This window comes from Martes martes (genome assembly GCF_963455335.1).
Source record: "Martes martes genome assembly, chromosome: 1".
Classification (NCBI taxonomy): Eukaryota; Metazoa; Chordata; class Mammalia; order Carnivora; family Mustelidae; genus Martes; species Martes martes.
Window position 1 is genome coordinate 55,140,143 of NC_137888.1, and position 12,907 is coordinate 55,153,049.

General features: G+C 36.1%; 1 protein-coding gene across 1 annotated transcript in view; it reads left to right on the forward strand.

The window, feature by feature from the left end:
- Positions 1-12,907, forward strand: part of DZIP3 (DAZ interacting zinc finger protein 3) — a 105,110-nt gene that overhangs the window by 30,607 nt on the left and 61,596 nt on the right. The window contains exons 6-9 of the mRNA XM_080815154.1: positions 3,535-3,651; positions 6,612-6,692; positions 7,021-7,145; positions 9,942-10,056. Of these exons, the coding sequence (XP_080671280.1) occupies positions 3,535-3,651; positions 6,612-6,692; positions 7,021-7,145; positions 9,942-10,056 (438 nt within the window). The remainder of the gene's footprint in view (positions 1-3,534; positions 3,652-6,611; positions 6,693-7,020; positions 7,146-9,941; positions 10,057-12,907) is intronic.

Here is a 12,907-nt window from a genome sequence, read left to right on the forward strand (position 1 = left end):
GGAGAAGGGCTGGGAATTTGCCCACTCAGATATTAAAACTTACTGTGAAGCTCTCATAACTATAAGATTGTATTACTTGCTCTTGACTCTATGGATGTCTAGAAAATAGAGAAATTTCAGAAGTTGACCAAATGCATACAGAGCTGTTCATATATGATGACAAAATTGATATACTAAAGGGAAATGGACAAATTAACAATCCTAGTAGGAGATTTTAACATGATCCCATAAGTGACATAACATTGCCATAAAATTAGCGGAACCATAGCAAAGTTGATATAATTCACATACACACACATAACAAATACAAAACTCTACACCCAACAGTGGCAGAAGATAGATTCTTTTTAAGTGCACACAGAACATTTACAAAAATTTACTATGTGCTAGTCACAAAGCAGGTATCATCAAATTTCAAAGAATCATAACATATACAGCATGTTCTCTAACCACTATACAATTAATTTCGAAATCAATATAGAAAGATAAACTTAATAAATCATTGTTCGTAAGATAGACCTCTATGTATACCTATGGGTAAGAAAAGAAATCACAATGGAAATTAGGTAAATTTTTCAACTGAATAGAAAATATATATCAAAGTCTGTGTTATTAGTAACATATGTGCTTCAAAAAATATTTATAGCGTGAAATGCAAATATTAGAAATATTAGAAATATTAGAAAAAGAAGCAAATTTGAATATCAGTCATCTAAACATAAAGTTCAGGAGGTTAATGGAAGAACAAATTAAAAACAAAGTCAAAAGAATAGAAATTAAAAATAGAAATTAAAAACAAAGTCAAAAGTAATAAAGATATCTAAGTCCATTGAAACAGAATAAGAAAATAGAGAAAGTCAATAAAGCCAAAACTTTTTAAGGATCAGTAAAATTGAGAAATTCCTGGTAAGAAACTTCAAAAGGCAAAAATAACCCAAATCATGAGTGAACATGAAAACATCAAAACTAATTCCATAGTCATCTAAAGGATAATAGAGAATTCTGCTACTTGCAGTGGCTGCCTGAGTTGGTTTAGAGCAGCCTTCCTTAACTGGACAAAGTCTTTGCTTAGTAATGTGCTTTTCTGGCAGATCAATTAATTCATCTGGGGATTGAAATGGTTCTAAGCTTCTGTTCTGTGACAAAGGGTCTATTATGGCTTACCTTTTATGGTAGGTACTGTCAGTGCCCTGCACATAACCCTTGGCCCCTTGGCCTCTTATTTCAGTATGCTCTGGACAATTTCCAATATTGTCTTTATCTCTATGCCTTAAGGCTTCCCCTGGAACTACAGAAGGCTGTACTTCTCATGGCAGTTCAGAAGTCCCAAGGAATTAATACTCATATCACCACTCAAGCCTTGGGAGTTGTTCTGCAAATATCCCAGTTTTCTCTCCCTTGAGTTGAATAATACTGTATTTTTCACTGTTTTACTGAGTTTCTCTGTTGTATTAACCCCAGCTGTCCATTGTGAATAACTAAATAACACATCCTTTGGGGCACCTGGATTAGTCAGTCAGTTAAGTGTCTGTCTCTTGATTTCTGCTCAGGTCATGATCTCAGGGGTATGAAATTGAGCTAGCCTGTATCAGGCTCCACAATGGGCATGGAGCCTGCTTAAGATTCTCTTTCTCCCTCTCCCCGCCACCTCCCTCTCTTGAAAAAGAAACAAACAAACAAACAAAAACCATACCCGTTAATTTACAATTAATTTAAAGCCTGCTTTCCCTTCCCTGTATCACATCTGTATGTCCCTACCATTGTTCTCTGCACCTCCCAAATAAACTACTTGTATTCACGCTGGAACCAAAACTGACACTCTTACTCTAGGGGTATATTTCCTCAAGGTCCCGACCAAAGGATGTAGTGTTTTCCAGGGTCCCTCATCCTCGATAGGTAATACATTCTGTTTTTCCCCCAGCTTTGTAAGTTGACTAAAAACGCTGCCTAGCATCTCAGCCTCACAGCCACAACTGAAAATGGCAATTACCTTAACGAAAAAAGTGACTCCAAAAGTCAGTCTTGTGTCTCTAGGCTTTCCTTCTCTCTGAATGTTGACCCCAGAGATTTTCAGTGCCTTTGTAGCTTTCTGTTGCTTTCAAAAAATGGTTTTTATATTTTGTCCAGCTTTTCTAGTTCTAAAGTAGGTGGACCTTTAGTGTTAGGTTTTGTATGCTTACTCAAATCCAAGAGATATTGTTGAGTAACTGGTTGGATAAATAAGTCTGGAATTTAAGTGATAGTTCTGAGCTGGAAAACAAATTTGGAAACTGTCCATATGTAGACATTTAAAAACATGACAGTGGATTACTTCAGGGAATGTATGTGTTGATGGAGAAGAGGTTCAGTAAATGAGTGCTGGGGAGAAAAAGTACCTAGCTATTTAGGAGAAAAATTTTAAAAAAAAATTGTATGTTAGAAACCATTTTAAGAAAGTATAGGTTAGGGGTGCCTGGGTGGCTCAGTGGGTTAAAGCCTCTGCCTTTGGCTCGGGTCATGATCCCAGGGTTCTGGGATTGAGCCCCGCATCGGACTCTCTGCCCAGTGGGGAGCCTGCTTCCTCCTCTCTCTGCCTGCCTCTCTGCCTACTTGTGATCTCTGTCTGTCAAATAAATAAATAAAATAAATAAATAAAATAAATAAATAAATAAATAAAATAAATAAAATCTTTAAAAAAAAATAGAAAGTATAGGTTAAACTTTTTACACAGATAATACATTTTTAAACACATAATGGAATTTAAGTGAAGCACTTGCAGGTACAGGGTATTGAGAAATGGACACAAAGATAAGACATAGTCCTCCTTTTCATTTCATCCATATAATATAACAAAGTATGGTATATAATAAATCCTGTATTAGTTTGGTTCCAATCGGATTATAGCTTAAGATTCCTTGACCTAGTGTTGGAATTAAGCCAGCATTCTTGCAGGGTCAGGACTGGAAAGATTTTAGCTATGCTTAGAGAATAGAAGGTATGATAATGAACTGGGATAACCACTTTCCTCTGAAGTAGGAGTGGATGTGGCCAACTCTTGGCAGACATAAGAATGCTTTTTAAGAGTTTTGAGGAAATAGTTAACAAAGATTTGTCAGACTACTTAAAAACAAATAAATGAGAGAACATTTGTATCTGGGTGGTGTAGTTTTCTTTCTTTCCTTTTTTTCTCTCTCTTTTTCTTTCTTTCTTTCTTTCTTTCTTTCTTTCTTTCTTTCTTTCTTTCTTTTTTTCTTTCTTTCTCTTTTAGAGAGAGAGAAAGTGGGGAGAGGGAAAGGAAGAGAAAGAGAAGCAGACTCCCCACTGAGTAGGGAACACAATTTGGAGCTGGATCCCACAACCCCGAGAGATCATGACCTGAGCTGAACTCAAAAGTCGGATGCTCAACTGACAGAGCCACCCAGGTGCCCCATTGGTGTGGATTTTTAAAAAATCATTTCTAGGTTTTCTACAACTAGCATGTATTACTTGTATAATAAAAATGTATGTAGATATTTGCTTTAACTTAAAGAAATTTTTGACCAATTATTTCCACAGAGAGAAGTTGCAACTAACAGCCAGAACGGGGAGGAAATTGTTCCTGTTTTGACTTTACGTTTCTTGATAACACAACTGGAAGCAGCTCTCAGGAACATTCAGGCTACTAATTATACTGTAAGTGTTTTCTTTTGAAAGTTTGAAATAATGGACTTGGACAACATTTTCCAATGAGAGGGTAGCCAGTACAATTTGTATTTTCCTTTTACCTCTTGAGAAAAGGTATGCATAAACTGATTACCTTCCTATTTCTTGTACTTTATTACTGCATCTCTGTAATGAGCCTAATCTAAGAGTCCCCTTCCCTACCATAAAATTGTTCATCTTAAATGAAGAAAAACTTGAACTAGTAAACACGGACTTTCTTATTAGAAATGGAGAGATATGAACTTCAGAAATTACTCCTTCCTTTCCTCTTGGTTATTAATCAACTCCTGATACTTCTTTATTTGTAAAAATTGGGACTTCTGTCATCTGTTAATGAGTAGTCATGCAAGATAAAATTGACAAGATATATTTATATGTTCAGTATCAAATGATACTTTAGAAATAAATAGAAAATCTGAGGAAAGATAAACCTGACATCAAGAATCAGAACCAACAGTACAGGACAGTAAAAGGAATAAAATCAGTTCTTTGAATACTTTGGGTTCGTAACGTAAACTAAATTTCACACACATGTAGAAGATGGATTAGCGTTATCTTCAAGAAAGGAATACCTGGGTACCAACTAAGGTAGCCAAAGACACCAAATCTCTGAGATTTACAAGAAAGTGGAGAAATCATCTTTGTTTAGTACTCTCAGGATGAGGGTTCTAAGTGGTGATGTATACCACCCTAAAGGAGTTCTATGTGGAGTCAAAATAGGTAACAAAAGGGAATTTACATTAACAAGTATTCCCCAGAATTTCTGGGATGCTGAAGATCTGCCTTTTCTCCCACTGACCAGGTTGCCAAGCAGTAAAATAAATGAGTGTAAAATCAACATTAACAGATGCTGATTGCTTAGCCTACTGTACTTAGACATTACTTCAAAGATGAATCTTACATAAAGAAATGGAGGAGATCCTTCTCTTGGTAGCATTGTTGAGCAGAATTGGAATTGTCATGATCACAGCAGCCTACTATTATATCCAGATGGCTCTCTCTGTTCCTTAAGGCTACTGAGGATAGGTGGAGCAACTCTGTTCTAGGAAGTGGCATGAAGGCAGGGGGCAGTTGCCAATATCTCAATATCCATTTAGTTCCAATACTTGGAATGATCCCTACTATTCGGGGAGCAGGTAAGGAAGAAAGGCCAGAGCGTATTGGTTAGCAATGTAATGCTTATATCTCTAAATTCCTGAGTTCTTTACCTTTTACTTGTAATTGTAGCATTACCACAATTCCACATTTTATCCTGTTCTCAAAGTGTTCTGTTTAGAGTTGTATGAGCCAAAGGCTCAGTCATATTATTTATGAAGCCAGTTTTTTTTTAAGTTATAAAATAATAGCTTACACTTACTTAATGTTTGCTATATGACAGATACTTTTTGTAAGGATTAGCTTAATTACTCTTCTCAAGCACCCCACTTCATTATTCCTATTTTGTAGATTTAAAACTGAAGCATAGAGGTTAAATAACTTTCTTAATTCATCAGGTGGTAAGTAGTGGAATCAGTATATAAACCCATGTAATCTTGGCTTTAGTGTCTGTTCTGTGAACTGCATTTTACCACCTCTGCAAAGATGGGAATTTTAAGATAGAAACCAGTTAGATGTTACACAGGTTCATTGAGAGCAAGCACACATATCTATTTCCACTGAGATCAGTTTGAAGCCAAACTTCTAACTCCAGGCAGTTACTTCATAAATGTGTACTGTTGGCCATGAGAAGTATTCTGGGTAAGAGAACACAGATCACTAAAAAATAAGACAGATCCTGTAGATGCTTATCATCCCTCTGTACCTGAAAAAAATCTTGTTTATAGTATGGAACAGCCTCATTGTAAAAAGTTAATGTGACAAAAGATATGGTTATGATTTTCAGTAGAGAGCTTATGAACAGAATGTATAATATTTTTCTCCACGGACAATTTTTAAACTTTTTATTTGAGGTTATTTTAGATGCACAGAAGTTGCAAAAAAATAGCTGTATAATACAAAAGTGCAGAGAGATCTTGGCATACCCTTCACTCAGTTTCCCTCAACAGTTATTTGTTACATAATGATTTATGTTATCAAAACCAGGAAGTTGGCATTCCTACAGTGAGTGTTGTATCTGAAGTCTCCAAGACCTACTCCCATGTTCAGAAGGACTTATGGGACTCAGAATATGGTTGTACTCATTACTACATCTGTCTGGAGATCTTAGCCATTTGTAGCATGTAGGGGTAGGAGGGGGAAAGAGACAATAAATCCTGATGGCTTTCATTTTCTTTGATCAAACTGTAATGTTTTATTTTGAGATTATTGACTGTCCTTTCTCTTTAGGGTCAAATTGTCAAATACATCTAAAATGTGTTTGCTGTTGTTCTTACTAGATGGTTAAAAGCATAATGATGATAATTTTTACTATTTTTTAATAATTGCTAGGTAGGCCTAGGATATTTATTTTTTTAAATTCAATTAATTAACATATAGTGTATTATTAGTTTCAGAGGTAGAGGTCAGTGATTAATCAGTTGTATATAACACCCAGTGCTCATTACATAAAGTGCCTTCCTTAAAGGCCATCGCCCAGTTACACCATCTTCCCACCTACCTCCCCGCCTCCAACAACCCTTAGTCTGTTTCCTATAGTTAAGAGTCTCTTATGGTTTGTCTCCCTCTCTGATTTTGTCTTTTCTTTTTCCCTCCCTTCCCCTATGATCCTCTGTCTTGTTCTTAAATTCCACATATGAGTGAAATCATATGATTATTATTATCTTTCTCTGATTGACTTTTTTCACTTAGCATAAGACCTTCTAGTTACATCCACGTTTTTGCAAATGGTGAGTTCTTTTTTTTTTTTTTGATAGGCCTAGGGTATTTAATTAAACTTGGTATACTGAAAATTAACTTAGTCTAAATAACCAATTAATTTTTTTTTCTTTTAGGCACATCAGATTAATGTTGGTTATTATTTGACATTACTGTTTTTGTATGGAGTGGCACTTACTGAAAGAGGAAAGAAAGAGGTTTGTAGCATGTGTTATTTGCCCATTGTAAATCTTCTCACACTGATTGACTACTTTTTGACAAAAGGTTGATTTTAGAAATTCTCTAAATGTTCATTTTGAAACATTGGCTAAAGAAGATGTTAAGTTCTTTTATAAATAAGTATTTTAATCATTGAGTACATTATCTGTGTGATCACAAACAGATGCTAGGATTAGAGATGTGAATAAATGACTACATGACTGTATCAATATGAAAGCTGCTCCGACTTCTCCAGTTTGGAAAATAATTATTGTAAAAAGAACAAATACTTTTATATCAGCCAAATCTAGTTTTATGTTCCTACAGGATTACACAGAAGCAGAGAATAAATTTCTAGTGATGAAGATGGTGATCCAAGAGAATGAAATTTGTGAGAACTTTATGTCTTTAGTTTATTTTGGACGTGGTTTGCTTCGATGTGCTCAGAAGAGGTAAGGATTTTAATAAATGGACAGATCTTGCCTTTCACCTTTTAGCATTGTGAAATGGGATAGTTTTTGTAGTATACCAGGTATCATGACATTTGTGCTCTACTGGTTCTTCTTCACCTGTTCCTGTAGATAATAATTTCTTTAATGTTTTTGAGGATATTAAATATCAAACTTAACAGGTCATGGCAATAAAAGACAGTGTAGCAAAGACGTGAGGAATATAGGCTTTGCAGTCTGACAGACCTGGGTTTAAATACATTTTTTGCCATGTACCCAATCTATGACCCTGAGAAATGTTAAGTTACTCAGCCTTATCTTTTCCTATCTGTAAAATGGAACTAATAATAGTCCCTACCTGCAACAAGGATGTTGCAGATGATTAAATAAGCTCTCAGAACACAGAAATGCTAAGTTTAATAAATAAATGATGGTTATAGTTATTAATACTATCACCAGTGGGAATAGATGTTTAAGGTATAAATGAGCTTCTAAAGCACTGAAAGGGTCCAGATGCTGGGTTTGGGAAATATTGGGATCACACAGTTTGTAAAATCGTGTGGGGGAACCTTTTTAGACTATTTACTTCCTATATGGAGATCCTTAGCCATTTATAGCATAATTTATTAATTTATTTGCTCAGAATTTAGCGTATTCTAAAAACTGTGTGTGCTCAGTGTTGGGGATATGATTGTTTGCAAAATAGATCGTTCCTGTCTTTATGTAACTAACCGTATAGTGAAGGTTATAGACCTTAAATAATCAGCTATGCAAATAATCAATTATGAAATATGATAAAGAGCTATGAAGGAAAATGCAGTGAAAAAGTAAAAAGCCTTCACTAGACACCCAGTCCAGTTCTGGGAATCAGAAGTCTTCCTGAGGAAATAATGTTTGGCTGAGACTTGAAAAATGAAATTGGCAGCTGTGCCAATCCTTATGCAGGATTACTGCTGGACCCAACCATGGGATTCCTAAGAGTCACCTCTGTGGGAGTTACCTGATTCTTTTGTAAGATTTTATCTTCAATCCTCTGGCATGCTTGTTTTTCACTAGGGTACCCAGAAGACTTCCTACTTCCCATTTAGTAGCATGATGCCATCAATATAAATGGGCTTTTGTGATGTTTTACAGAATTTCAGTATGGTCAGAATCTCTAGTCAGAATCTTTAGTCTATATTGTAGAGAGAACTCACATAGCTGTGAGACAGGACAAAGAATGTATACTGCTGTCCTTCCCTCAGATGTGTGAACTACTACTCTTTAGTCTCTTTACCAGTGGGCATTGGAAAGAATCTGTTTTCCATTATCATTGATAGGAGAAAGCCCAGTCACAGGACAGCATCATTTACTTTCATCCCTGGCCTACAGAGGACAGTTACCACTGAGCTGCTCAAAGACGCTGGTGCCTTTCTCACTGTGTCCTCTGGAGTGTCCTCTGGGCCTTTCCAGGGAACCTTGTCTAGTTGTGGCTTCTTTGGTCTTGTGTAGGAAGTCCATTCTAACATCCTTAGCTCCCTGGGCTTTCTTCAGTACCCTGCCAAAAAATTTCCAGCATCTCCACCTCAATTACTATAGGCCATTGTTGGATCCAAGCTTGAAGTAGCCTTCTCAGCAGCATGTTGGCTCAGGTGGCTCAGGTGTCCTTGCTAGGAAAGTAAATCTTGAACTGTGGAGGAGTCATCCCAAATCAGCATACACTTCCCTATCCAGCTGTGTCTCTGTGTTGGTTCAGCACTCTTAAGATCCACTCCCACATATGTTTCTGTACACGCTAGTACACACGACTCAAATTCTGCAGTTCTTATGGTGAATCAGCTTTTCCCTTAGGGACGGGGACTCTAGTTTCCCACTTGGACTCTGCTTATACCCAATTCCAGAGTTATTGGTCCATGAGCAATAAGCAGAGATAGGAGGGGATCTTGAGAAGGGAGGGCATCATCTTTTGATATATGCACCTTAGATGATACTTTGGCTTGGTCAGAAAATGAATTCTGCACTCCTCTAGCAAGAAAGAGGGCATTATGAGCCAGAGGAGTTCAGGACAATTTAGGGGTTTCATTTAAATGTCCCCATTTCAGTTCTTGGGGTCTACTTGTTCCCTGTCAAAGCCCTCATTTTAGCATAACAGTCCTGCTGAGGAAGTACGTTTAGTCTTTTCTGCTGTTCTACCCTTGTGATTGAATACAGGGCCCCATTTCCAGCAGAGTATGCCCTTATAAGGTTAGACTTGGTAAAGGTTTTTTTAAATGTTACCATAGAGACCTTTTAGCTTTCACAGAGTGTCCTCAGTTGGTAATGGTCCTGTCAAGGAGGTGCATTTGGTCTCTTTTGCAGTTTGTTTCACCTTGTAATTAAATCTGGCCTGATTTTCAGTACAGATTATTGTTATGGATGTAGGAGATGAGAGCCTTTTTAAATGCTTCCATAGAGTCCTCTGTCTTTCACAGTGTGCCCTGAGTCAACAGTTGGCTGACTTGTGCCTGTCATTCTCTTTCTTCAAGGCTTCCAAGACAGTAGACAAAAGCCAACCAACTCTACAATCCCTTTAATTACCATGGCCCCTATTCTGTTCAAGCTTGAGCTACTACATAATCTATTGCCTCCCCTTCCACCTGTATTTCATCCCAATCTACCACAGGTGAGAGTCCTAGCATTTGTATTTCTATAGCATGCCAGAGGTTTTCACCACCCTACTTACCACAAAAAAAAAGAAAGGGGGTTGCTTATTGTCTTATTGGTAAACTATCTAGTTACAGAGTCCCATTCAAACTGACCTTATTTTAAAATGCCTTGCAGATATAATGGAGGACTGCTAGAATTTCATAAAAGTTTACAAGAAATAGGAGATACAAATGATCATTGGTTTGACATAGATCCTACAGAAGATGAAGATTTACCTACAACTTTTAAAGTAAGAAATTGCTTAAGAACATTTCATCTGTGACTAATCAGAATCATTTTTGATGAAGTGTGGCCTATGCTAACTTTGTCATATTCTTTTTTTTTTTAAGATTTTATTTATTTATTTGAGAGAGAGAGCATTAGAGGGGAGAGGTCAGAGGGAGAAGCAGACTCCCTGCCGAGCCGGGAACCTGATGTGGGATGCGATCCTGGGACTCCAGGATCATGACCTGAGCTGAAGGCAGTTGCTTAACCAACTGAGCCACCCAGGTGCCCCTAACTTTGTCATATTCTATAGCAAGCACATTCTTTTGTTGGAAATTAGCTTTTTGTATAAGAAACAACATTGATTCCAATACCTAGTGCAGAATGTAAGATTCAGCACATAGAGAGAAGTGAGGTGGCTGGGTTAGTAAATAACAAGATTTGTTAGTATTTAAAAACAAGATTAGGGGCACCTGGGTGGCTCTGTGGATTAAAGCCTCTGCCTTCGGCTCAGGTCATGATCTCAGGGTCCTGGGATCGAGCCCCACATCTGGCTCTCTGCTCAGCAGGGGGCCTGCTTCCTCCTCTCTCTGTCTGCCTCTCTGCCTACTTGTGATCTCTGTCTGTCAAATAAATAAAATCTTTAAAAAAAAAAAAACAAAAAAACAAGATTAAATGCTATACTTGTCCAGTACTTCACATAGCTGGAGCTAAGTGTAATAGTTAATTCTTTTTTTTCTAATTATATTTACCATTATTTTGTTCTTGATTTAAATTTAAAAAATACTAAGAAAATTTGAAAAGCTTATTTCAGAAAACTTGAAAGATATAAAAGTGCTCAAAGATAAAATTCATCTATATTTCTTCAAATGGAGAAACTATTGTTAGTATTTTCATTTATGTCTTTCTAGAAACACATGTATAAACACTTGAACCCTTTATTTTTAGTAAATTGGAATAACGTTATACACATTAATGTGTAGTTTAGAAATATATACTGTGAATTTCCCAGTAGTTAGATTATTCTACAGTGTGATTTTTTTTTCATGGTCCATCGTATAACTGCTTTAATTTGTGTAACCAGTTTCTTGCTATTGAAAATTTAGTTTATTCTAAACATTCCAGTTTTTCACTATTATGTAAAGTGTTCTTTGTGCATTTCTCACATAATTCCTATAGGACAAATTTCTAAAGGTGGAATTGTGAATCAAGTCCAAAGTTGTTGATATTTATCTTCATATTTCTTTTCAAAGTTTGTATTCTTCTTCTTTTTTTTTTTTTTAAGAGGGAGTGAGGGGCAGACACGTGCGCATGTGCGAGTTAGAGAGGGAGAGGGAGAGAATCTCAGGCAGGCTTCTCACTGAGCAAGGATCCCCTTGTGGAGCTCAATCTCATGACCCTGAGATCATGACCAAACCCAAAATCAAGAGTTGGATGCTTAACTGACTTAGCCAACCAGGCACCCCACCAGTTTTTATCCTTAAGACGAAGTATGAGAATTTCCATTTCCCTTATCTTCTTGGTATTCTTAATTTTGGGTTAATTTTTACTCCTCTTTTAAGCCATATTGTAGTAACTTCTTAATTTGTTTAGTGGGTTTCTCTTGATTAGTGTTTGAATGACCTGTCTGCAGACTTTTACTTTAAGCTTTTCTGGGTCCTTATATTTTGGCTGAGTTGAAAGCCAAATCCATTCCTCAAAGTGGATATTTTGAAAAACTATGAAATTCGATTTTTTTAGAAACTACAGCAGCTCAAATTGTATAAACCTAGTAATACAGTTTCAAAGCATATGGGACAAAAACTGGTAACACTAGAAGGAGAGATAGAAAACTCTTCAATCACAGAGTACTATTTTACTATAGCTCTCTCAGTAATCAGTAGAATAAGCAGACAGTTTTTGACATTTGTCAGGAAAATCACACAACTTCAAACCTAAGACTTAAAAATGATTTTATATATTTTAACGTTAATCTTTTGAGCTTGCGTGAAGCAGTCCCTACTTGGTCTTAGTTTTCTATTTTTCCTCCTCCTTTTAAAATATTTTTCTTTGTTATCCAGATATTTTTAGTGAATTTTTTCAAGGAAAATAATACACATATACAGTGTGTAAAATAATAGTAAAAGACTTGAAATTAACAGTCTGTGGTCCATCATCTCTAATTGTACTTCCTAATTAGAGACACCTTCTTCCAGCTCTCTAGGCATATTTTTTTGATATATCTATATCTTTTGAAAAGATCTATTGCTCTTTATCATATTTCTCCATTGTAGATAATATTTTTTGACTTCTGTCTATGGTAGATGAGGAGGATTTATTACACTCTCTTATACATCCCCTTTACACATACACTTCTCTTTCCCCATTCTACCAGTAGTTATACATCTTTATTTAATCTGCTTTAGGGTTTTCTTTTATTCCTTGGATTATCCTCCTATGTAGAATACTCTGTTTCTTGGATCTCAGGTTTTCCTCTTTTTCGGTTTACTCCCTTGTTTTGGTGTTACAAGTCATGCAGCAGCTTCTTAGGAAAGGGTAGGCCTGGGAGGTAAATTTTTTGAGACCTTTCAAGTCTTCAAAATAATTTATTTTTTCTATACTTCATATCTTGCCTGGGCATAGAATTGTAGGTTGCAAATTATTTTCCTTCCTATTTTCTGAGTGTTTCTGTTATTTCCTTGCTTCCAATATTATTTTGAGAAATCTAATCATCTGATTCTTGATCTTTTGCTTATAACCTGTTTTAATTTTTTTCCTTCTGGGAGTTTTTAGGATATTCTGTGTTCCCTAGTGTTCTGAGCTTATATTTTGAAAATGTTCTGGGACATTTAAAAATTCATTAGATGATTTTTTTTTTCATTTTATTTATGGAATGT